At 40.5% G+C, this 27747-nt stretch overlaps 1 protein-coding gene across 2 annotated transcripts in view; it reads right to left on the bottom strand.

Annotated features, from left to right (window-relative positions):
- The window catches only part of CUL3 (cullin 3), a 59788-nt gene extending 41937 nt beyond the window's left edge, over nt 1-17851 (bottom strand). The window contains exon 1 of one of the 2 annotated variants that reach the window (XM_050902296.1): nt 17467-17851. In XM_050902296.1, coding sequence (XP_050758253.1) covers nt 17467-17532 — 66 coding nt within the window. In that variant the 5' untranslated portion in view covers nt 17533-17851. The remainder of the gene's footprint in view (nt 1-17466) is intronic. The other variant, XM_050902297.1, reaches the window with a different exon arrangement.
- Between the last annotated feature and the right edge of the window lie 9896 nt (nt 17852-27747).

The following is a 27747-nucleotide window of genomic DNA, read 5'->3' on the forward strand; positions in this document are numbered from 1 at the left end:
AGAGGTATTACAGCATCACTATTTCTGGGTTGGTCAGCCAGTAAACATTCCTGTATGTTACAGATAAGCAGTACATCTAATAATTCAGATCTTTTCAAGAAAAAGTTAAGTGAACTGTTTAATTCTTCTACTTTTAATCCAAATGCTATAAAAAAAATGAAGGAATGATTGTAACATTATTTGCTCCAAATTCACTGAATACAACATGAACGCAGAGCTTTCTGCCACTTAACAACTGAAACACCACGAGCTGCTCTGGAAGCACAAGAAAGATCCATAAAAGGTAATTTTAAGGAGTACACATCTCCATGGGATAAATATACAGAAATATTTGAAATAGTATTATAAACTTATCTTATTACCTTTTAAAATTAAGCATGAAGGACTCTACTTCTCAGTGCAGCTTCCTATTCTGCTACTGACTTACTTTAGATTAATTTCTGTGAGGTTTTGTGGGAACAGGTTTGCTAAAGTTCTAGGATATCAAGTTAGAAGAGCACTGTCTTCCAAAAAAGATCTAGCATAGCTGGCTTGTTTGCAGTAGTGTTTTCTAACAAAGCAAAGACTCCTAATACTTTAAATAACTCCACTCTATCAGACAGTAAGCCACTGCAGCAAAGCTTTAGCAAAAACTTATTATTTCCTCTCCACTGCTGAAAAGTTGCTTAGCTTTCGAACAGAAGAGGTCTTCCTGTATCATCATCCTCAGTCATGTAAGAATTGCAATGACTAAATCTACCCTTGGATTATTTAACTCAGGTTCATCTCTTTTCATCCCACTTCCTTAAGTCAGGCTTGTACGCAGATTTAAAAAAACCCAAACAACTAAGCAATAAATAAGTTTGTGATGCTACTAGAACATTTCAGCATCTTTCAGAATTCTGTACAAAAGCATCTCTAAAAACACTATTAGAGAACTGTGATCCGAATCCCCCAATCTGACCCAACAGTGAAGATTTATGCAACTCTCTAGATCCCTATCAACAACAAAGCCTGTAAGTGATCCACTTCCACAAATACGAATACAGGATCAGAGCCCAAATGTTTTTCCATGCTCATTCCCAAATTTCTTCTAATGGTTATATTTTAAAAGTGAACTCCACAGTTGTAATACAGTTGCCTTGCTTGTGTCTTCTATTCTTGCAGATTTAGGCAGAAGCTAGATTACTGCTTCTACTGGTGCTTTGGAAAAAAAACACCCGGGTTCAGAAAAGCTTTCAGAAACAAAATCCCAGTAATTTCAGTAGTGTTTACACCCAGATTCACCAAGATAGTAAGAAGCCAGTGTCCAAAGAGAGGAAATGTGTTAATGTACTCCAGTTTATCCGAACATTACCTTTCTTGGGGAATGGGAGAGAGATCAAGTCTGTTATTGGCAGGAGAGACAGCTGTTTATAAGAAGCCGCTAGCTGGAAAACTTCCACAAACCACTGCCCAAATGCTAATGATTCAAAGATGCAACTTGAACACAAACATCTGAACTCAAAGTGTAGCAGAAGTACATCTTGAGGAAATTAGACTAAAATATCAGTGTACATGAAAGTGCAATCGTTTCACCAAAAAAAAAAAAAAAAGTCTGCGAAGGACTCAAAAGGTCCTTTATTCCACAGCACTGCCACAGTGCAGGATCAGATACATGCAAGCCCTTTCTTCAACAATGTTTGTCTATCCTATTAAAATCTCCAAGACCGAATAAACAATCACTGTCAGCAATCCGCTGCCATTATCACCTGAAGAGCACAACACCAGCAGGTAAAGCTAGTAACAGCCCTGAATATACTTCTCAGTGTCTCCCTCCTAGAAGCTAACACTACAGCCAGCACCTCTTTTGAATAACTTTATCAGCATTCCTTAAATCAAAAGGGGCAAACAGCTAAACTCCAGTAGTTTTGGTATTAACATTTAACTTCATACAAAACATTATCATCTCCCTTCTAGTCGTGCAGTTCAAAGGGAAGTGCAACATCCTGTCCCTGGGGAGGAACAACCCCATGCATTAATACATGCTGGGGCCAACTGGCTGGAAAGCAGCTTGGCAGAAAAGAACCCGGGGCTCTTAGTGGACATCAAGTTGATGATAAGCCAATGGGCCCTTGAGGCAAGGAAGGTTAATGGTATCCTGGGCTGCATTTGGAGGATTGTTGCCAGCAGGTCAAGGGCTCTACTCGCACTGGTGAGACACATGTGGAGTACTGTGTCCAGCTCTGGGCTCCCCAGTACAAGAGAGACATGGACATACTGGAGCGAGTCCAGTGAAGGGCCACTAAGATAACTGACTGGAGCATCTCTCATATGAGGAAGGGCTGAGACAGTCAGGTCTGTTTAGCTTAGAGAAGCCTCACAGGGATCAAATCAATGTATATAAATACCTAAAGGGAGGGTGTACAGAAGAGGGAGCCAGGTTTTTTTCAGTGGTGCCCAGTGACAGGACCAGTGGCAATGGGCACAAACCGAAACACAGGAGATTCTCTCCGAACGTCAGGAAAACTTTTCTTACTGTGAGGGTGACCAAGCACTGGCACAGGTTGCCCAGAGAGGTTGTGGAGTCTCCATCCTTGGAGATATTCAAAAGCCATCTGGATATGGTCCTGAGCAGCCAGCTCTAGGTGACCAGGCTTGAGCAGTGGGGTTGGACAAGATGACCTCCGGAGATGCCTTCCAACCTCAACCATTCTGTGATTTAGTGATACACATTACAGCTGTACACTGAGGAAGCCAGAAAACCAGGGCTCCCTGAATAAGTGTGACCTATCAAAACCGCCAGTACCAGTCTTCCAACTGAAATGCATCACAGGATAACAAAGGTAAGCAACAAAATGCTTGTGGTCACCAGTGGAACCAGGCATTTGTTCCCTAGCTTATACCAACTACAGTCAAAGAACAACACTAAAACTCCCAGATTCACACACAACATCAAACAGATCTACTGCTGGAAATCCAGATTACTTTGCATAGCAATAAATGCTTTGGGGTGTAATTTCTATACAATTTAGCTTTTACAACACTGTCTCCTTTGAATGCAACTTCATTTCATATTCTTGTCAGTTGGTCATTTTGCCCTTAACACTACAGAACTTGCTCCTCTTACTTATATAACCATGCTTGAAGTGCTGTGAATTGTCAGGAAAGGCAGTTACAGGAGTAAACTGTTAAGAACCTGCTGAATCCTCGATGGTTTACACCAGCTTACTTTTACTGGAAGTAGCTACTTAGTCTTCTTAAACAAGATGTGGTTAAGAAAGAAGTGAGGAAGAGGTAATAGATGTCCTACAGAATCTTGGTAGGAGTATCCACAGAGGTTTACTAACCAGCAGAAACAGGAGGCACATGAACTAGTACTCACAAGACAAGTGACTAGACACAGCTTCCTTCTTGCAGAATGAGTTTCTAGACAAGTTCTATAAAGTTCTCACAAAGAACTCAGACCAAACAGGCCATTGTTAATTCTCAGAAGTTTTAACAAACTGTAAACACACTTGCAGGACATTTTTACTTTAAAAAAGTCACAAACATTACTACTCAATTTTTCTACAGGCTAGCTGCAGAGTGTCTATCATGAGTCTACACACTACCAGGTGAAACAAATAAATTTGGAAATTATTACTGCAGAGCAATGTTTCTGAAAATTTTCAAAAACCACAACCATCACCTGCCTCGTTCCTTTCCATGACATCCTTTAGGTCTAACACCCCAGAGCACTGGAGGGAGAACAGATTGAAATCGCAGAATACAAGTGTTTACCCTCTCTACCTTGAAGGAAGTGAGTGGATACCGACAATTAATGTTAGTTAGCAGCTCTAGGAGTAAACACTGCACCTAGTAATTGTAGCCTGTTCTCTCTCCCCCATTTCCCATCCCTCAACAGACGAAATGAGCAGGGGCTGACTGCTGCCATCTAAAACTCTCACCGCAGGGGTCCTGACCCACAGTCCAAGAGGCAAGGGAGGCTGTCAAAACTAACAGTCTTCACTTCCATTTCAAGACAGGGCATTCATCAAGATGGCATTAAATAGTCTGTTACACAATAACTCAGCATCCTTAGCCTGGATTCTTCAGTCTGGATGAAGCTTGGCTGAGGTTATACCAGAAAAGGGCAAGAGCAGCACATTTCCTGCCTCAGAACCTAATCACTACTTGAATTTTTATAAACCCTTCCAATATTGTTAATTTAAAAGACAAGAATTTACAATGACAGGGATATATTGTCTAGTGTTTGCTCCAAGAATATCTCTGAAAAATGGCATATTAAGATACGGAACTACATATTCTTCAACTACAGAGCAGATAAAATGTACTCCTATTAATGACAAATGGAGAGCTCAATATTCACATTTCTCTGAATTCTGAAGTTTTCATCAATGTGTAGCAATGAGCATATCTGGAAGAGGATACATTGGCCACATCTCATTGCCTAAGACACATCAGTACGTCAAGAAGCAAACCACTCCGTAACACACACTCACAAATAAACACAACTAATTTCTGAACATCCAAAAACACCAGGCACAAAATTCCTCAACAGTGTTATCTGAACAGGTTGACTGTTACACATCAAAAAACATGACTGGAAGCTAAGAGAAGGAGCATGAAGAAATTAAGGGGCACCCTGACCTACTGCTGTTCTCCTCCATCTGAGCTACTACTCCACTTCGGCCATCTGCTGAGAGAGTCACAGGGAAGTCATAGCAATGTGCTACCAAAACTGGTCCTAATAACTAGGCTTTTGCTCCTAGGTGACCTGTAACAACAACTGGAGATGATGGTCCGGTATTATCCACATCTCCTAGGAGTGTCAGGAAATGCCTACTACACTATTATACTCCCTCAGAGGGTGTGTGTGCTGGTGGGGAATCTATGCCTATAGTTTCCTTATGGCATCTGCCAGTTATCATTTACAACATTAAATATTGACACTATTTTTAATATCTGTGTTTTGTTTTTCACTCATCCCTTGACATTCAAGCCTTACCCTTGTTTGGGTGGGCAATCTCTACACTGAACTTCTCCAGATTCCTCCTGCAAGGAATATTCATGGCCTGTACTGTGCTCCATTCCAGACTCAGAAGATGAGCTGAGTAACCAGTGCTGAGAGTAATCCCACAAAGGCCAAGAGAAAAAGCAACACTAGTCTGACCCCAAAAAAGGCTCGAACCTCTGTAGATTAGGCAGGTCTCCATGACAATACTTGGTCAGTAGTAGAAACGCAGGAATCGCAATATCCACCTCTCCTTCCCAGCTCTGTCAGGCTTTACTCAGCAGAAGCAAGCAGAACGCGTAATTAAGTCAAAAAAGGGAATCCTCTTTGTCAACTGGAACACCCAAGAGCTGCAGGATTTTAGCAAAACTCTTTCCTTCTCCACTTTGCTTAAATGGGTTCTGCAGCAATGGAAAGCTATTCTGCCAGCATGGAGCTGAAGAGGTAAGTAGATTAAAAAGTGACTGTTCCTTAAAAGATGGAGTCATACCTCCTGTGTAGTGATTGACAGATTTGGTCTACCTCCAAGGCACTGTCTCAGAGCACTGCTGGTCTCATCATGCAACAAGTGCTGCTTTGGCGTTGGGGCTTGAAGAGGAAGGGGGTCGGTTGGTTGGTTTTGATAAGCTTTACTGCAAACTGTAATATTCTCCAAGAACTTCCTTTTCTAGTAAACCTAAAGCCCAGACAAAAAGATTTGTTCCTCCTCTCCGAAGGTAACATTTGTCTGCATTATAGGTACACCTGACAGGTGCTTCACCACACAATAGCAATTTAACAGCCTATATGAAAAGTTTAAAACAAGTCTTTAATAGAAAATGTCATAACTGCAGCAACAGTTTTGACATGTTCAGGAGACTGAACAAAGTTAAAGAAAGATCAGAGACTCATTTCTCTTTCATATTTTAGGAACCGATTCAGAAGAATGAGACTAATCCTGAACTGCCAACATACCTCACTTATTCTAGATTTCAACTTTTATTTAATACAATTTCTTCATTTTTCCCAAATGCCCCTTCTCAACTTCAGTCTTGCAAATCTGTGGAACATAATATCCTGGGGGAAAGGGGGAAAAAAAAAATGAGAAAAACAACTCCTCCCAAACATCTGTTTCATCTGAACTGTGACTATGAACTATGTAAATTTGAGCAGCCATCAGTTACTGAATAAACACAAGGCAAAAGATAATCTAAAACTTTTTGTTTCATTTCATCACAAAATGCAAAAACAATAGAGACAACCTGGAGAGGCAGACAACTAAATATCAACTGAAACACAAAATTACACAGTGCTGATTCTGTGAACATAGACATCTTTCCATTTACAGACTTCCACACACTTTCCCAACACTAACTCATACTAAGTGTTTGTAACTACTAATAAGCAACTACAAGAATGCATCATATACACAAAGACTAAGGTCAACAGTCTTTCATAAAACAGTTTCACAGTATATCCCAACTGTAAAAGACAACTTATTTAGTCAGCAGTAAATAGCAGAAGTGTAGTATGTAACAGCACCTATTTAATTAAAAACAAAAGTCCAGCTGTATTCACTACTCTCTAATACCCTTGAGACTCTCCGATTTGGTAATTCTTTCAATTTTTCTATTAGAGGTGCAGACTCCTGCACGACATGTTTAAGTCCGTGGACGAGACTCACCTATCTTTTTCCTCTCCTGCAAGTCTGTCAAGGGTAGTCCACAAACTACATTATGCTGTCTAAAACTCAACTTATAGGTTCAATTTGCAATTTATGATGCTTAACTTAGAAAATGCACCTTCAGTCAGTCACTCTCATTAATACACATAAAAACGGAACTCTCATTAATACAGAAAAAACAGAATATTACTTGTCTGAGTGGGTCAATGAAAAATGAATGATAGCTCACCAGCTTCATTTTTCATTCACTTATTGGTATATATGGATACACACAGACCAGTCTGTAAGGTTCTGTATAAAAACTATATCAGTAAGTTATAGGATATATAATGTGTATGTATATATACATACACATATAGTATGTGCATAATGTGTATAGATATGTATACATATCCTGTGTATAACATAGGATAATCAAAGTCAGTAAATACTCTAAGATCACTTACACGAAGCTTAACTCTGTCTCTTATACACTCATCTGTCTTACTATTTATTTTCCACAAGACCCAAACCCCTTGAAATACACATATGCTTTAGTCAGCAAGGACTGAAGGATGTCGTCCTCCAGCAGGGTTGGATACTGGGGAAAAACAAAGAAAAGGGACCAAAATTAACTTCAACATAAACTTTCAAAGGTGCTACTAATTACACTAGGGACTTTATTCTAGAATTGCATGCTTTGCCCAAAGAATTGTATTTAATTAAAAATACAGAAATCCAAGTTTTTAAGTTACCTTTTTTCCCCCCAGCATCTGCAGACAAATATAAATGTCTTTTCAAATACCAAAAGGCATTATCTGTAAATGAGTAAATCTCCTCCTGCCATGGTGCAAGCTTCTGCCCACCTGTCATCACGTTATGAAACTTGTTTTAAAAAAGTTGTATTTAAAAGATAACAATTAACTGCTTTTGTTCAAGCTTCTAGAAGAACTGAATTGGTAAGAGGCTAAATATAGGAAGTTCTAGTTCAAAAGATAGTTGTCACTGCTATAGAATGGAAGTGCTTATACAGCCAAAATAGCGACACTGCCTGTATTATTAACTAAGGTTCTTTTAAAAACATTCAATGACATTTCTACAGTGCTCATTACTATAGCGTCTGAAAATGGAGGAGGATTATAAAACACCTATAATGAAACTACTTTTTTCCTAAGAACGCTTCAACCTAACAGTAGTAAAGAAGAACTGCCTATACTTCTGAAACTTCTCTTACTAATTTGGAAACTGTTAGAGCTGAAGTCTAGATCTAAGTTTACACTTCAGAAAGTCTGATCTTTCATGTTTAACTTTGCAAGGTAACAGAAGCATTTTCAGACATGAAATAAGTTTTTGGTTTATTTCAGTAGTTGTATTGATTACTTCCGGTGCAAATAACACACGTGAGGAAAAAATGTATATCAGATGAGGATTGCTTAACTCAAAAAAATCCATTCCGAATAAAACAGAGGAATAAATACAAAGATTTGACACCAAAAATCTGCCTACTTCCTCTCTCCTGCCCAAAAGAATAAAAATGAATATCAATATTTTGAAGACTAATGAGTTCAGAGTCCTCTTGACTCACTTAAGAAGTAGCAATCCTAAGACAACTTTCCTCAAATTAAAGTTATAGAAAAAAATTCTGAAAGGCTTGTGTAACAGCAGGAAATATGTCCTTGAAATAAATACAATAGCTTTAAGGTTTTTACCCTAAACAAAGTTGGTGTTAAAAGAAAATATTTGAACCTGATTAGAACAGTAGAAATGGAATTAAGAAGAGCTGAATTTCTGGGAGTGAATCATTCCTCTCATCTGTCAGCAGGATCCTGGAGGTCTACAAGGCACGGGGAGAGACAGGTAGTTCTGCACTTCAAGAGCTCTGCTGTGTGTCCGTAGCTGTCAAACAGGCTCTTGTCAAAGGTGAAATGACAGACAGTGGAAACAGTGGCACAAAATTTTATAAACTACTGGGCATGTCCTTCCCCATTTACACACAAGGGCCAGATCCTAAAAATTTCATACAAGTCATTTAGCATTCCACTGCAATAAAATCTTAGAACAGCCAAGGACATGCTTTTCAAAATCTGAGGACTATGTGACTATGAGCAAACTACCACAAAGTAAGTTCAACTGCAAATTTCTTCAAAGCAGCTTACTTGGGATAATTGGCCATGTGCAGGCTCTTACACTGCAGCAGAAGGAAGGTGGCTCATTCCTCTTCCACTGCAATTACTTCCAATTTACTAGAGACGTAAGAGCAGAAAGGAAAGTTGTTTGTTTACCTATAACCTAGCAAGATTTACTAGCAAAGATTAAAAATTGCTGGAACTCTCAAATTTCAATGGGATTTAGGTCCCTGACTCTCTTCATCTCCTTTAAAAGCCAAGTGTGGGACTGCACTTCCAGGTAACGTGCAGTAGGTTGTCTTTAAACTGCCATAACGGACGACGGGTCACTGTCCGCAGAATCACCCCTATTACATCCCAGCCTGCTACTCATATCACTCCTAACTCTAAACCAACAGAAACACTTCTTTTTCTTTAACCTCAGTCAAAACAGTTTAAAACTTTGATTCAGTATGTGATCGTACTATTAGTTTTAAGACCATCATACCAACACTACAAAGTAGAAACAAATAGCAAATAAGAGGCAAATTCATGGGGTTTTTTGGCAAGTCTTTTATATTGATGACTTGTATAATATTAACATTATACTGACTTTAAAGAATAACGGAGATGTTGCGTGCCTCAATCCCAGTTAAGAACTGCCAGGAGAAAGAGCAAGGCTGTTCTGCACATCCGTACCTTCTGTGGAAGGCACCGAGTCTCCTCAGGGTTATCATCCCTCCAAGTGAAAAAATGTGTTAGTTCATTATCTTCCCAGCCTTGACGACCTGGATTCAGAAAGCTTCCCTGAACCACAAATGGCCCATTCCTTGCCCACTCAACTTCAATGCAAATCCCACAAGAATTACTTCTGGGTTTTTTTCAATTAACCTACAAGTAGTTTAATATTTTACAATTGTTCAAAAATCAACACTATTTAAAGAGGAAATCTGTGAAATACACACCAATTTATACAGATTGTAGACACATTTCCTGAAGCCATTTCAAAACAAGGAACACAATGAACGATTGGGGGGCGGGGGGGGGAGGGAGCATGAAGGAAGAAAGGGCGGGGGGGGATGAAGGAAGAAAGCAGGGGGGGCAGAAGGGCCTTTAGAGGCTTTGGGGGCTTGATGGCAACTCCTCCTTCATAATGATAACAGCATAACAACTTAAGAACTTGTATAGTAGATAAAAGATAAAACTTTATGGTAGACAGAGGGCAATAGAGGATAATTTTGTTTCTCAGCTTATTTCAGGGAGGGGAAGGAAGATACACTTAATAAATCACTTATGCATTTACAGATAATCGATACTGCTGCATGCTGACAGTAACCTTTCTCTGGGGGATTTTTGTACCATATAGTGCATACACCGTGACTGGATGCACAAATCAGCACTGCCTGGAAGAGCAAGACTAACACCGAAATGATTGCAACAGAAAAAAAAAAAATCCACAGCTACACATGGAAGTTATATCCACGTATATAATATCAAAAAATAGGTCCACTCAGATGCTACCAACACTTTAAAAACAAAAGTAGTGTGAAAGTAAAAAGAATTTATTTCAATAAAGATTCTTCACATACAAAATGTAAGAAACAGACACGCACAGCCTGTACTCAGACTACGTGTAGTATAAGAAATGACTGTTATGAATTTTTGATGATATAAGCTAGTTCAATTTTATATCATACACACGTATAATTTAAATTATTATCTTCATTTATGTTTATTCTCATTAGTATTAAACCAAAAAATTGGCATTTCCACAAATGTACCTCATCCATAACCATAAACAAAGCAAGTTATCTGTGTACATTTTACACACTATTATATCTTATTTAAACTACAAGTAAGATAGTTTCAGCCCTCAAACACTAATTTTATGCACAACTTATTAAAGAATCTAGGCAACTCCACAGCAAGCACCATCCAAATGTCAATGTTTATTACAGTTTTGTCCTCCTTGCTGTACTCGGGTATTAAACGCACTTTTTTCCTTCCCTAAAATGCATATGTTAAAAATGTCGATATGGAAGTTCTTTTATTAAGTCATCTAACAGTATTTACTTCTGCTGATATGCCAGTACTTGCACTTTCACAAAAGAACCATTAGTAATTTAAAAATTCTACTGGCTTTAACTGCACTTCAGAAAAATAAAATAATCATATGATAAAAAGTATGCTTGGCCATGCTATAGCTTTCTACTACAGTACTTTCCTACTCCTTGTTTCCACAAAAACTGACTCAGAATGAGAAATACAAGCTCACTTCTACTCAAGAGTTGGTTTTCCACATGTATAGCTACTAGAAACCAAAGATAACATCCAGTGATCATACGTGCAAGGTCAAGAATCTATTTTGGACTGTAACAGAATCACTGTGCATTTTATGAATGGACTCAATCAAACTATCTTCAGAAAATCTGTCCCAGTCTATCATAAAATGTTTTCACTACCTACAGAGAGATTATCAGACACTGCAGATCAGTCACAGTGACGAAAACGTAAAAGCACCTGCACTAAGACTACCTGTCCTACAGATCAAAGCCAAAGACTTCAGAATACATATTTGAAATTCTGAGAAATGCTGCCACTTATGCCATGTACACCTGCCCAAGAAGAGATTAAAATAAGAAAAATTTTGAAAAATTGTAATAATTTTTCTAGAAAAAACTTCTATTTTTATGTTACTTACTATTATTATAACTCTTCATGTAGAATACCAAAAACTCTTGATCAGTTTTACAGCAACTCTCATAAAGCCCTTTTACCTACCACTACCAGGGAAAAAATAGTAATTCCTGTTTAATAATGCACTACTATACAACACAAGAATGAGGGGGTGGAAAAACCTACCAAGCCACTTGAAAAAACTCAAATTGAATTAGTCAGTATAAAAATCTTAACAGAATGCTAGTGGTGTTACTTCATACTCCTGCATGAAAATCAAGCAAATTTCAAATACAGGCAAGATCCATAACAGCAGTACTCTTTCCAATGCCCTGCAGAGGCACTTACTCAAAACTCAGACCAACTGGAATGATGATTGCTCAGAACTTAAGACCCAGCTAACAAGGAAAAACAAGAAAATTTGCAACTGAAATCCAAACATCTACAGAACTCAGGAATTCTAATACGATTAGGTTAGACCACAACTAAAAGATAGTGTGTACAGCATGTTAAAAAAACCCAACCAAACAAAAAACCACCTACAACTACTCAAAGTCTACCCTGGAATTAGTGTTATCATCTCTTAAAAATTCTAAATGTAGTATTAGGGCATTCAGTCTGCTCATGGCATTTCATCAAAAAAAAAAAATCTGTGAAAACTGGAAGGCCTTCATAAGATTAACTGTCCAGTAAACAGCAAGTATTTCTGTATTTTTATGTAATTTACATCAAAACAACACTTTTTTCCTTTGAATAAGCTAAACAGTGTTTTAGTTTTTTGGTCTGTTTTATTTCTAGGTTTTAAACCTACTAAAATTTCAGTTGTGAACATTAACTTATTACTACTGTATACACTATATGGGTTAACAGCTAAGATGCTCTCATAAATATGTTTGAGAATATAAAGCAATCAAGATTCACAAAGCCAACCATGTAAAACACTAAGTTAACTAGGTGGTCTTGCAGCACTCAGTGGGTTTACATTATCTCAATCAGCAGTGAAAAAGCCTACAGTAAACCATCCTCCAATTCTATCCCACCCTCCATGCCTCTCCATTCACTCACCAATACAGCACACATCCTCTAAGGGTTATAAACCAAAGCAGAAACACACGTATTGCTTACATAATCTGAACACTTAAAAATTTAACCGCAGTTCATGTTTCCTATGGTGTATCTGCTGTAAGATGCTCAAGTAAGACACAAAATTTACATCAACTTCCTGAATTGATACATCTACACATTACAGGTTGAAGCATAAATTTAAAAAAAAAAAAAAACAAACTCATCTCAACCTGCATCTTCAATTCAAGATTCAAAACAAACCACAGAAGCAGTCAGCATTCCCTGAAAGAAAAAAAAAAAAAAAAAGGCTTCTGCCTACACAAAGCCTAAAACAAGTGGCTGTTAGATCTCAGGAGAAAGGAGCAGTAGCAATGAAAATATGAGTCTTAATACTTTCTCATGGAAAAGTTGAAGCCATTTACTTCTAAGTTTACAGAACTTTCTTTGAGGAAGAAGTAACATCAATTGATAAATGGGGTTGAAAGAAACAAAAGGCTGTCTGCCTTTTTGCACAAGACCAGATGAAATGAGAATTTTCTTGGGCACAAGTGTTTCAAATAAAATGAATCAGTGAAGCTTATGTGTGTATACACACCCCCCCACACACCTGAAAGACTCATTCAATCGCAAGTGCATGTGTAGGATCTCTCTAAATGTTTTCCAGAATTCATAATGTAACCATATAATACTGACCCACCAGAATAGTTCTGAGAACTGGCAAAACACTAATTTGTAGCATTGCTCTAGAGAGGAAAGATAGCTCTGCAGGAAATGAAAATTACTAAAAGCACTCAAAAAACCCCAACTATAAAGATCAAACCCAATAACCTACGTTGGGTCATGCTGGTTTTCAGAAAGATCTGTCCAACCAATTTTATGGTGACAACTGACATACTGCATTGAGAGAAGAATGAGTTCTTGCAAAAAAGTTCATTCAATACAGTTTAACATTACTTGTATAAATTTTGAAAATGAATTCCCAAAATGCTTTCCGAATTCTCACATACTGTTTATTTCTCTAAGAACTGTGCATTTTTCCTTTGTACAACTTTTCCATCAAAACACATTTAAGGCTACTATTTTCCACTAGCTAAACAGTCACAGCAAAACAGCTCAAACACTTGCAGGAAACATAATTTATACATGCTAGATCTCCTTATACACATCACGTCTCTCCAAAAGTTGTAAGTGCAAATCTAGCATTCTTTGGCACCACTTTTCACAGATAACTAAATCATCTTAAAATTAGATTTGCCGCAAGCTTGTTTGAGAGCTTTTAAAGTATTCCTTTAGCCAGCAGTAATGGGCTCACTGAGAGTTAAGCAACAAGAGCCAATCTGAGACCCCAAGAGTACTTTAAACAAGGGAAGGGAAGAAAACAACCCCAAACACTTCTCCAAAACAGGTGCAATTCATTCATGTTTGTAGGAGCATCACACCTGGATTTTCACATAATGCATATACTGTGTATTCAGCAAAAATACTACTGCACTCCTCCAAATAATTTTAAAAAAATACTTACAAACTATATCCAACTTAGATCACTGACAATCACTTGACATTTCAGAAATTATTTTCTTATTTTTAGTGTCCAACCACAACATATTCCTATTTGTTGCAGTGTGTATGAATTTGAAACAAGACAGTTTAAAGATTGCTTAAGAAACAAGAACCTACACTCACTCAAAAGCCCTCTTACACTAGTCCATCTCTCGCTTTAACGCTACTCTGAATGCTATCTGGATAAACCTTACACAAATATAGAACAGCTATATATTATGAAGGTGTTAAAAGTACCATAAGGAGTTATTGAAAGTAGCACAACGGAAGTCTTCTACGGTGGTACATAAGGTTACTTAACTGCACAAGCTTAACCTCATCAGTTTGCTCTACTGAATATACAGTAAACTTTCATAAAAATTGATTTCTATTGTTCTTTCTAGATTTAAAAAAAATGACCAAGTCTGAAGTCTCAAAAAAGAATGCATCCTCATCTGGACTACTTCTGATGCAAAGATTATCGCTGTCTTTAAGTCAAGCCCAACAAGAGAACACAAGAAACTTCTTTTTAGTAAGTTAGTTTTTAAATTAGGAAAAGAAATGCATTGTTGCTATTGTGAACAGAAAAATGGGTTAAATGTATAGAAAACTATTTTCCTCAACTACTTTTGATTACTCTACAACCCACTTCAGCAAAACAGCATGCCACATGCTCAAAGTCATTGCCCTTGAGGTAAGAAAAAGCAAATCAGAGTACATACCAGGATCTAGCAGATATTAACGGACACTTGAGATGACAGATAATCTGCCACTAATTACAAGAAATAATAAAGAAGGAATCTAGAATAAAACTAATTCCAAAACATTAAGAACTCTAGGTACAACATTGGTGGTTTTCAAATGTTTTGGTCAATTTCCACTTAGTTTCTAGTAAGGTAGAAAAAGAAAACTTCGGAGTAGTACTATTTTGCAAATTACTATTTCTCCCTTCCTTTAGCTACTGTAAAACATAACAATAACAGAAATATAAAAAAAAATATGAAAAATGGAAAATATTGAAGAGCCAGAACCTACAGGGAGGGAGTTACCATAACATTGCTATGTTCCAGGAACCTTACCTCTCCAATTTGGCTACTTCTAGTTTAATATAATAGTAAATAGCTACCTCCATGCAAGAAGCAAACTAATCTAAAACAGGTAGACCTGCTGAGGAAAGATGATCAATAAGAAGACAAATCGAAGCAGCCTACAAAGTCACCTCTGGAAGCACTCTTAATTCAGAACTGAAAAGTAGAACCACCAAATTTGAGATAAAAGAATGAAGATCAGTAGCTGAAGTACAAATAGTACACTTTCTAAATATAGACTCTGTCCCACACACAAATGCAACCTCATTGACATGAATAATCCCACTGCAGTCACTGGCACTATTTGCAGGACCAAAGCTATACAACCACTTAGGCCTCCACAAAATTCACGTTAAGATTTTTACATGAACTACAGCTATTGCTGGATGCAATTATGAAAGAGAAACCCCTCCAAATCTCTCAACGAAGTACATGCTTCTTTTCTATAAACACTTTATCAACAGGATTGTCAACAAAATGTCTTAGAAAAGAAAATCTATTGAAGTGAACACCTGAAAAATTGCTGTCAATAGATGTCACCAAACATTTAAGATCTGTAGGCTTTGATGCCTATTTACTTATTGAATTATTTTAGGGAGAAGATAATTTTTTTTTTTTTTAACTTTTAACCTAGACATTCTTTAAGCAACTGGAAAGGCAATGCGAGCAAAAACAGTTTCAGAAGAAAAAAACCTGATGACAATGTTTAACTTTATGTAAGAGCAGAGCTCTGTACAAGCATTCTTCACCCTCCAAACTAATTTCATATGCTCATTTACAAAATTGGTGAAAAAGGTAAAACACAAACTGAAGTTTATCCCATTGTTAAGTCTGCCTTTGTTGGCCGACCTATATCTACATATTCATGGTTGGAATACATGAATTTGTTTATCAAATTAAAAGACTGCTGTATTTTTGGTGTAGTTTGTTATAAAACATACATAATGTTTCTGCCATGGTTTATTTTTGTACAGATTTTCCTACTACTTGTTAGTAAAGCCCTGGCCACATTGCAGTAAGTCTTTTTCTTTATTCCTATAATGCAACACGTCCTAACAAAACTGACATTCTTGAAAAAGGCTGTTTAAAGAAATAAGTGCAATTTGGAGATGAAAAACCTTTCATCAGCTAAAATTCATAATTTCATAGCCCATTTTTTTCTTTTGACTTTTACCACTAAATGCAAGTATCAATGACTAAAAGTAGAGGAAAGAGTAAGAGGAAAATAGCATAAATCAGATTGCTATGATTAAGCCACTTGCTGAGAATACAAAGAATTCTCTAATTTCATCAGCAAGAGTTTTGATGAAGCAAGTATATTGATATATTCCTTGCCAGTGAAATAAGATAAACAGGTATGTCCAGTTTCTCTATAAAGGCAAGGTGCATTAGTTCCACAGTACTGCCTACTGGGATCAGACATAGCATCAAAAAGTTAACGCTAAACCTTAAAAGCCAGTGACTCAAGTAAGTATCTTCTTTTTAACGTATACACCAATGAACACATACACACTTCCTGGCCATCCTCTGGCAGACCGAAGCTTTTCTATTTCTCTCGTTCCTCAATGCCATTAATAGTACTGTAGTTGTTATTCTGTTGTAAGCTTTAATTGAACCAACTGTCAAAACACAACAAGCTTTATGGCAGTATACATTAATAATCTGGCTCACTGCCCTCTATAACTCAAAGGGATGGCATGCTCATGGCTCTATTGAACATGCATGAAAGTTACCTGTGCCTAGATGTTTATAGTAACATCTTCTGAACAGCTGGCATCGGGCCACCTAAATCGTATAATCATATGACCTATAGCCTCTTTTACGGAGCGGAGAGTGAAATAAATTCACCAAGAGGAAGCTCTCCAGAAGACATAAATAAATACCCCCTCCCCTTCCGGGCTTAACTAATGTTGATGTAGGCATATAACCTTCGACTCCTTCTTTGAGGCCTTTTCCTTGAAAACAAAGAAACCAGCCCCCCTCCCCTCCCCATGCCGTACGTGGATTTTCATAATTGATTTGCCTGACTGACGAGGGAGACGATAATCGCGGGGACGAGTTGCTCCACCTCCCACTCGCCGTGCGGCAGGTAGCACCGCTCCCCCGGGACGCAGCTCCCGCACGTTCCCCCCCGCCCGCAACTCGCACGGGGGATGCCCGAGGCCGCCGGCCGGCTGACAGCTCACCCCGCACCGCTCGCACCCGCGGCCCCCTCCGAGGCCCGAGGCCGCCTCTGCCCGGGGCCGGCCCGGCTCGCCGCCCCGCGGCCCCGGGCACACGGCGCGGCTGACAGGGCGGCGAGGCCGCGGGGCCTGCGGGCAGGCGGAGGCCGGGGCCTGGCGCGGCCGCTCAGCCCGGCCTAGGCCCGGTACTCACAGGGAAGGCTCGGATCCGCATCTTGGTGTCCTTCCGGCTGCCCGTCCCCTTGCTCAGGTTCGACATCTTCGGACCCGGCGGCGGCGGCGCCTCCCGTCCGGAGGGGCGCCGGGGGACGCGCGGCGGGGCGGCAGACCCCGGGAGCGGGGCCGGGGGCCGGGAGGGGGAGGCCGCTGGCGACCTTCACTCCGGGCTGCGGCCCCCGGGGCTGCGCGGAGGGCGGGAGGGCCGGGCCGAGCCTGGCCGGGCCGAGGCGGGGGGGGCGGCGGGGGTAGGCGGCGGCGAGGGGCGAGACGGCGGCGCAGGCCCCTCGCTCCGGCAGCGGCGCTTCCTTCACCCTCCTCCTCCGCCGCGATGGCGGACAAACATCGCTCAGTGCGCAGGGCCGAGCGCCCCCCCCCCCTTCCTCTCCCTTCCCTTCCCACCGCCCAGCCAGCAGCCAGCGAGAGACAGATCCGGCCGCGGCGGCGGGCGGGGGCGGCGGCGGGAGGGCCGCGGGGCGGAGCGCCGCCTGCGGGGGGTGGGGGGGGTGGGGGTGCCTCGCCGTTCTCGCGAGGCTTCCGCCGCTCTCGCGAGACGGCCGGTCGGCCCCTCTCCGGCGGGCGGAGCCGCGCGGCTCCGAGCTGTCACCGTCGCCGCGGGCGGAGAGGGGAGGGCGGGGAAAGCGCGCGGGAGGAGAGGGCGCCGCTGATTGGCGGAGAGCGACGCCGCGGGGAGGCGGGGCGGGGCCAAGCCAGGCGGGCGGCAGGTCCAGTCAGGGGCGGCGGGGCAGGGGTCGCCTGCGGGCCGCCCCGCGGGGCGCCTTGTACGGGGCACGGCTGGCTCTGTTTGGGTTTTTTTGGCAGAGATTCCCGCCCCGTCGATATCCCACTTCTTGGGCTTGAGGCAGATGTTTCGTTAGGGTTAAGGTGCAGGTTTTGGCACCCATACAGGGAAGCGTGAGTGGGCCTCGCAGCATTAAGCATGGCTTGAGCGCTGCTGCAGCCCCACTGGCCTGTGGAAAACGGAGCATTGCTCTGGCCCAGTCCCCAGATGGACAGCACCTTCTCCGTGTTTTGGCTACCTGGTATTAACCTTGCTATGCACAGCTAAAAAAGGAAGGGCAGTTTGTTCCTTTTCCTATTCCTTACCCTTTGAAGTCTCCCGGATGTCAATTCTTCCCTGTGAATCATGTCACCGGTAGGCGTATCCCTCCGCGGAGGCTCACAGAACAACATGATGCAAGACATTTTTATTTACGTTTTGTGTTTTCGTCGCAATGCATGCCTGAGAAATGAGGGTGCCACCTGAGGGAAAGCTTATATGAGCCCAGAGTTAAATATAGGTCATTCAGGAAAGGGCAGTTGCTGTAAAAGGGAAGAATGTTTTGAAATTGTCAGATTCTGTAAGTTAGTAGCAGTGTAGTACCTCTGAAAGTTAGTCTGGTCAGGCAGAAAAAATCTAGGTCCCAGTCACCAGGGGAGTAACTGAAAAGTTAGTGGATGAAATTGAAATCTGGGTCAAAACATGCCTTGCTCAAGATCCCCCAGAGGAAGTAAGTGGCATAGCCAGGAAGAGAATTTCTTTTAGGTGACTCTTAAACTGGACTCTGAATACCAGGGCATCTTGTGATGTACATTTTGCATCCAGCTCCCCTTACCTCTATCATTACTGTTTTCCTGCAGGTGCCTCTATGCAGGACATGCCCTCAGGGCACAGAAGCAACATACCTTCTCTGAGCCAGTTTACCTTTTGTAAGAGTAGTTTCACTGTTTTTGTCTCCTTGAGTTTGTTACAAACGCTTCCCATTGGGACTATGCACGTTCATCTACAACATATTTTTTAATCTCCTGATCAGAATTAAGTATATACGCCTAGAGAAGATGTTATATAACAGCAACACAATAAACAATGATTGCAACATGACTATGCAATACGAACCAGTCCTTTTCAAAATTACAGTACCGTCAAAATGCAGATGAAACAAAGATGAGATGAGAAGGGAAAGATTGCCATTTGTTAATATGAAGAATATGTCTTCCACATTGTTTCAATGTAATTTCAATCTTATTTCTCCTCCTAAGTACTTCCTTTGCCAAAAGAGGACAACCTCTTATGTTAATATGGGTTTTTTTCCATTCCTTGACAGTTAAGATCAAGTCATTTGAAAAGGTTTAGTTTTGACTCTTGTAAAAACAGTTTGCAAAACTAAAGTAAAAAGTAAATTTGTACTGAAACACAGAGTTTTAATTTTGAAAACGTTACAAGAGTACTTTTCAACAAATTTAGTGCTGTTTTCAAAACCCAAAACTTTCCCCACAAACTGTTTTTGAGGAACTGGCATTTCTTCTTTCAAGAAAGAAGAAAAAGAACAACTTTTACGGTATCCATTACTGCAGATTGCTCTAGATTAAATTTTCTCATTACTGCTTTTGTGCTTCCTCTGATACTGGCCTTATGCTTGTGGCACCCCTGGACAACCAGCCTCTTGCCTTCTCTTCATCTAAGTTGCTACTAATGCACATTTTTATCTAAAAGTCGGAAAAGTGCTGACTCACCCTTAGACACTGTTCAGTCTGGCACAGTACGCTTAACAAAAAAAAAAATTACTCTCCTACCAACTGATCTCAATTCTCATGTCAAGTAGCTTTATTTTGCACTGTGAGCTTATAGCTACAACACACTAGCATAAGTATATTGCTAGTTCTAACTTTACTACTAAAAGCTGAATTTGCAGTCTGAGCCTTCTTTTTGTGCAGATTTATGACCCAGTGGGGATACCGGCTATATAGAAATTCACCCGTAGCTCCTCCCTTCATGTCTGAGGTCTGTTCTGTGACCGGCCAAGGTGGAGACAATTCCTATTTTTTTAGTGCAAATTTTCTATTTCTATACATAATGTACAAAATGAAGTTGCGCTAAAAATTAGCCTTTGAGCTTACACAAAGAACTAATTTAGAGGTTCGTTAAGTGCTTATAATGTTAATTCTAGGTGGGTCAAAGCCAGAAGGAAGACAGGTGGGTGGAGAAGGACAGATTAGTATAGGAAGAGTTAGCCACCCTATTGCTTAACTGGGTCGTCTCAGCTATCTCACATACGTATCTTATGTATCTTCTGTTAGTCCAGCAGTGAAGTAACGGTTCTTGTACAGAAGAATTGTCGCCCTTGTTGCAAAGTCCACATCTGTGTGTTGTAGCAGTCTTAAACGCATCTTACACCAACCACAACAACATGCAGAGGTATGAAGGCCCCCAAAATAACTTAGGCTGTGCAGAGGAGAACTCAGCATTATCTAAAGCAGTCATTTACTGTTTTTTTTCTGAGGTCCTATCAGTCCTCTGATTTTAGATATTGATGATATCACTAAATAATAGTGGAAGTTGCTCAGGTGCCTCCTAATCCATACAGAATATTTCCACCTGAATGACGTCGCCATCTTTCTGTCAGCGCAAGAAGGATGACTCTTTTCATTGACGTGTGTCTCTTGAAGGTGGCAACAAATCTTTAATTATTTAAACACTGGTTTTATAATCTGATTTAGCGCTTACCTTAATCATGCGAAGGGCGGCAGAAATTTTAGAAGAATGTGAAGAGTACATTACATTAGAATCAATCTAAATTTACATTTTTATAATCAGGCCTTTAAAAGCAGAACATGGCTCTTGTTTAACTTACAGAAAAATGTTCTCTATATATCTATGCGAATATGATTTCTTTATTTCAAATGGTGACTTTTTCCTTGGTAAGGCTTGATTGTGCTCCACCAAAGCCAGGAACCAAGATTTTTTTTTGAAAGTAAACATCACTTGCAAGGAATGATACGTACATATTTTCAGGTCTTCCTGACATATTCCCTCACCCCCACAACCATCAATGATATTTGACCATTGAAATACACAAGCATAAAGAAAAAAAAAGTATTTCTATCACAGCAGGAAACAGAATGACCACATCCTGGTCCGCAGAGCACCTCAATGCCTGACTGCAAACACAGGGGTAAGCATGTCGGGGCTTGACCTCGCTGTAAGGTCCTACTGCAGAAAAAAAGAAACAAAATAGCATTTGCATATTGTGGTGGGAAAAACAGTGAGTTCTTGCCCTTTAAAGCCCAGAATCAGGGGAGGGCTGCTTTTTTTTTGCCCCCCTTTTTTTTTTCTGGTAAGTGCCTGCATCACTTTGCATGTGATAGTTGCTTTCAGATTTGCATGAATGATATGTGACACACTAACCATATGTATAAGACAGTTCCCTCATTTTCCCATGTTACTATTTTGGGAGATACAGTAAACAAATCATTCTTTTCATCACAATTTCTACAACCTGAGGAAAAAAAGTATATTTTTTGTAACAACACAGAGATATGCACCAGCAAAACAAGCATCCAATGAATGAACCACAGGGTGTTTTTTAACAGATCATATTGAGGATTCTGCCAAAAGTAGTTCTGCCAAAAGCAGAATCTTACTCCAAATCACTGAAAGAACAACAAAGCCCAGGACAACCAGATAAATGTATACTTTTAGTGCCTTAATCCCTCCCCTGCAAATCAAAACAATAACTGACTGATTGGTGTACAAGGTTCATAGATTACAATAGGTACAGGGACAATAGGGTCCTGTAAAAACATGATAAATATTCAGAAACAGGATTTACCAGGGCACTACTACATTTCTCTTCAAAGAAACAGAACCATTTCAAGGCATGCTGTTTCCCATCGTTTCTATCCACTTTGAGACTTTTTCTTTTCTTTCCTGCGTGTCCTGGATGAAGAAAAAGCTCATTTTTATCTTCCTCCATCACTGCTTCAGAGGACTTTAGGGAGAGGTATAATTCAACATAATAAAGCTACCAGCGTATCAGGTAGATCTGTACTTTTGGACAGTTTTTTTCCTCTCCTTTCTTCCTTCTACAGAAATAATGTAAATACTATTTTATTTTCTTTAAAAAGGAGCACAGTTGGGTGTTATTGTTTGTTTGATTTGGGGTTTTTTTTTGACATGGTGGAGGCAGTGGGGGTGGCTGAGAGGCCTGGGGGTGCAGTGCAAGGCTGCGGAGTGGCAAGGCAAGAAGGAAAACAGGCAGCATAAAGTTATTTGCTTGTTCCCTCATGGAAACTCGTTGCTTAGAACATTTGGCTGGGCTGTGTTTAATTTCTGTTGCATTTAAATGCCACCACAAATAGAGTAAATGCTAAAATATGGCAGTCTAAACAGCTCAACAGTTTCAAAATTAAAACAGACTAAAGTACTTTTAAATATTCTTGCAAGCAGGAAGAAAAAGAGATGTTGAGGTACTATCTCAACCCTATTTTCTCTATTACTGACCTGACTTAACAGACAAAACCCTTGCTGATGGGCATAGCTTAACCCATGCTCTCCCTTAGAGCTCTGTGTATCGCTTTCCATCCCATCAGGCAACCCAACAGCAGACTCCACCACCACCTTGTTGCACAAGATCTGCCCCTAGCGCCGGCGAACTCGGAGTGAACTGTTTACAGGCAGCGTGCTGAGGACTGGCAGGAGAGATGATGAGGTTGCTGTAACGAGCGCATCATGTAGTGGCACATTTTAAAAACAGGTCTAACCAGACAATGCACATAATAACCAAAATTAATGCTGTCCAACTAGCACTGGCTTCCCTTTCAGTACCTGACCCACTTCAAGATTGTTGGAATAACACATGGAATAATAATGAAGTCCTTAACAGACTAAGTCTCAGTTCAAGTGCAAACTCACATCTCTAATGCATGCCTTTGACAGTCATCTTGCACAATATGACTGCAAAATACACCAGTAAACTGATGGCCTGTAATTCACCAGCACCACAGCTTCTCTTATGGCAGCAACTGCTGTAACTACTGTACCATCGGCTTCTTTCACACCCTGCCTTGGTCTCTGTCAAACAAGGACTACAGCAGTACAACGTAACTCTGTAAATGCCTGTGTCCTCACTACACTGCTACTGTGAGAACAGGGGATGCTATCACATTGAGAAAAGGCAGACTCTTATGTTACAGCCCCATTTTCTAGCTGAGTCCACTGCCTCACTGTCAAGTGGAGAGTTTTTACAGACTTTCAGTAGTGTGACAGGAGATCTGGTCGGAGCAAATCTTTTGTGCAATGCTCACATTACAAAAAAAATTCATGCTACAGCAGTTGCAACCAACAGTGAAAGCTGCAGTGGTGCGGTTAGACAAATGGTTCAGGTTCAGAAATTTTTCCTACCGCATCACAACAATCTGCTCTTAGAGGGGAACAAGTGTGTACATAGTGTGTCAGAAGATGGCCTGAAAGAGCCAGATGCTTCAAAACACTCAAGGGAAATTTTCAGAAAAAAAAAAAAAAAAGAGTTTCTGTTACAAACCACGGAAGAAAATATTGTGCACAAACCCACGTGAAAGTTAAAAGGTTGCACCAGTACCATCATACTGCACAAACACCTACCAAAAGGTTAGGGGTGACCTGATCTTGGTGTATAAAGCACTCACATGGGAAAGTGGTTTCTGAGAGCACTGCCATTTAAATCAAGTAGGAAAAGACAGCTCGACAAAATGGTTGGAAAGTGAAGCCAGATCAAAACCAATGCAACACCAGAGGTAATTATTCCTTAAAACTATTTACCTACAGATGCAACAGATCCTTCATTATTCAACCTGTCAAATGAGGCTCAGTAACTTGCTAAATACCAAGTCAGAGTCCAAACGGGGCGAGCTTTGTCAGGACTAGCTAACGCCACTTTCTTCCAAAACAGAAGCTCCGGATTTACTGAGGCACTCACTTCAGTAGTAATACCATCAGCAGCTCTTGGCACCGTATGCAGATGCAGGTGGGTAATGTAGCTATTTGGTAGCATTCACCCACTGCTTTGCTGTGGCACACACGATACTGGTGGAGAATGTGTGCTCTGAGGCAGCTGACAAATTTTTATTCTTATGAGATCTAGTTTCTTCGTACCAATTCTGTTTCTTTGGGACTGGAGGAAGTTGCTTTGAAAGTTGAGGGAGAAACACATTTCAAAGTTTTCACAGTTACACTCACCAGAGATTACTTTATTTGTGGCTGCTACTGACTTGCATGCCTCAGCTCTTTTGACGTTTCCTTTTTTGCTAAGTGACAGAGAATTCGTTGCCTTGCATACTTAAAATGCCTGTACATTTGTGGCCTTTTCACATTCAGGTAAAAACTCTAGGTTTCCCACATGGGAATTTCCTCCTTCTAAAATATATGCATTGTTTTAAAAGTCACTTCTGCACAGGAGAAGTCTCTAGCCAGCTGTAGTTTGCATACTTTCCAGGTCCTTTACACTGCCATAGAAGCCTTGCGCAGCAAAGTGACTAATCTTCAGTCTCGGGTCAGGTATTTACTGGAGAAGCAGCTGTGCCAGTTTAAGATGTGACTGACATCCAGGTGTTTGTCATCGCTCCGCAGCAGCTGTACAGTCAGCCCTATTGCATGGTATAAAAGACCGTATAAAAAAATCGGTGTTTAAATTCCAGCGGCAAGTCAGGTGGGTAAACTCACATCACTCCTACCGGCACTTACTAACCTGCTGCCTTTGCGCTGAAACACATGAGGAGTGCCCAGATGATTTATTCTGACATCTGAGCCGTACCAGGAAGAGGGTAATTTCCAGTTTACGGGTGGGAATGGATGTCTTCAAGTGCCACAAAGCCATTTCCACAATGACCGCGTGACTGTAGCCTCAGAAAACAGTCATTATTTTAGAGGCTGCTGGTAAACATCCTCTTCCAGACCTGGCTCTGCAGGCCAAAGATGCCAGGCATCTGAAATGGGCATTCCCAGGAATAGGGGCTCTTCCCATAGCTCCATAAATTGGAATTGTGCTGCTGTTTTCCTAATCTGCCCCAGAAAGCGTGGTGGTTAGTGCAAGTCTGCCTTTGTCAGCTGTTTGAACTAACCCAGCAGAACTTGCCTGAAGCAGAGTAGCGTGCATTTATTCCCCTGGATACACCTTTTTGCAGAGTTGTGCCGGTGGTAACTCCTGGCTATGGTGAAAATGCAAAACTGGAGGTAGAGGGAGCAAGACTTTCAGCAGTCAGAGGTGTTTGTGAAATGGTAATGGCACATGACCACCAAGTAGTTAAGCACGTTGCATAGTACAACTGTCCATTTTTTTAGTTCTGCGTAAAAAATGTGAAGCATCCATGAAAAACACAACTGTCCTTCAGCCGTTAAACAGCTCTCAACTCACAAGGTTGAGTTCAGTGCAAAAAGTGATCTTTTAACAGATTTTATACCATGACAATAAATTCAGACAAGATGCCTCTTTAAACCATAAGACTATTGCTACTATCTTTACTACACTGTTATCTAAGGGCCAACAAACAGCACTCATATCCGGCACTAGACAAGCACAAAAAACCAGAGAGTCTTCTACAAAAAAGCTCGCAAATGATGTAGATAAGGCAGGTTATGGGGAAGGTGTGGCAGGAAGGAAGGTATGTTTTCAGGAATGGGATTATGGTTCTTGGACTTTCAATCTGAAAAGAGGCCTCAAGCAAATGAGAAAGAAAAATTCGGATACTAGATATCTTGAATCTGCTGTGAACATGCATGAGATCACCTATGTATGCGTATGTCTCTCGTGCAGAGAGTCCAGTGGGCTTGGTAAATCAGGCCCACGTGTGCTGAGCCTGGCTTTTTGAACAGTCATGACATAGATGCAAGGCAAGGATAAGCTTTTGATGCCAATGAGTTATTTGTTTTACCTTCAGGAAATACCTAAATAAATAATGTCCTGGTGAGAGGGCACGGTATGTTAATACTTGGTAGCACAGACCCACTCCCATGAAGTGGCTACAGTTTCTCAAGACATTAAAAGACAAAGTGCAGAAAAAACGAGATCATAAAGGATGAAGACCTACATACACTAGAACAAAAATCTATATGCAAGACCATTTTCCCAGGATAGGTGTATCAGATGTATGGCAAAATCTTCCTAATATAAATGCAGTGTATATTAACAAAAGTTCATTGTTACTGATATACTTTACACAAGCCTGCTGTGCTGATAAAAAAATTAAAGATATTTGAACAAACAGTAACAGCTTTTCCAGGTGATACTCAGGTTGACAATCACATTTCTTAGTGTCTCTTTCTGACCCAAATTCTTTCTAGAGATTGAAATCAGTTGTGGCCAGATCTCAAGGCGTATTTGGCTCCAGCTACCTGGCTAGGGGATGTTTTATTCATGTCATTCATTACTAAAATCACTACTCTGATTTAAAATGCTGTTAAAGAGTCTGCAGATTCTGCCCGTATAGCGTAAGCCAAGCAATATTCCTCAAATGAGCTACGTTGCGCGTAGCACTCTTGAAAATCATTTTTTATTGCACATATCCATGATATTCCTTAAATTGAGCAAACAGCAAGTTTGATACCACTGTAAAGATAATCTGAATCTGTAAAACACTTCTGTTCCAGCATGGAGAGAGAATACCAGTAGTAAATTTAAGACAGGCAATAAGAATTCTTTCTGGAATATAATTTTCTTCTTCTCTGTTCAATGGGATCCTGCCATGTCTACCTGGGAGTGGAGGAATAAAAAAAATCCTGCAAATTGCTTAACTATAATCTCCCTCACCTACTTTTCTGGTTCTTCTAATTGAGAAGTTGTAACAACTAGGGATAGGCACGTGCTATCATCAGAAACCTTTTTCAATCAATAATACGGATTCAGTTATATGCTTCATTACTTTCTATTGGTTTCAGAACTGTAGTATAAAAAACAAAAAGGAGGTGAAAATACAAAACAATCACAATATTCTGGCATTTTCAACATGATACAATTTCATTTTTTGATCAGTATTACTTAACATTTCCTTCAAATTTACTTTAAAGGCCACTGTAAGGGATATTTCTGACGTCTCCAATATGCAGGACAACTGCATGTATACACATATATTAGAACCACAGAATGGTTTGGGTTGGAAGGGACCTTTAAAGATCGTCTAGTCCAACCCTCCTGCCATGGGCAGGGACATCTTTCACTAGATCAAGTTGCTCAAGATGGGGAGCAAGAGATCTTGAAGCAGCCTGAAGTGCTGTGCCACGCCTCTACATGCTGACCATAGCTTCCTGCAGGAATTGGAGGTTCACCTACAGCTGATGGGCAGCCTGAAGGCCAGGCTCCATGACAGTCAGCCCAGGGCTTGAGATGGCCCAAGCTACCTGCCAGGAAGCAGCACTTCCCATTCGTTTGCCCATGAAAAAGAGTGTTTATCGTTAAAGCTCCAGCCCCTGTTCCCTGAGTCACTAAGCAAATATTTCCACTGAGTTCAA

Source organism: Gymnogyps californianus, chromosome 10 (assembly GCF_018139145.2).
Source record: "Gymnogyps californianus isolate 813 chromosome 10, ASM1813914v2, whole genome shotgun sequence".
NCBI lineage: Eukaryota > Metazoa > Chordata > Aves > Accipitriformes > Cathartidae > Gymnogyps > Gymnogyps californianus.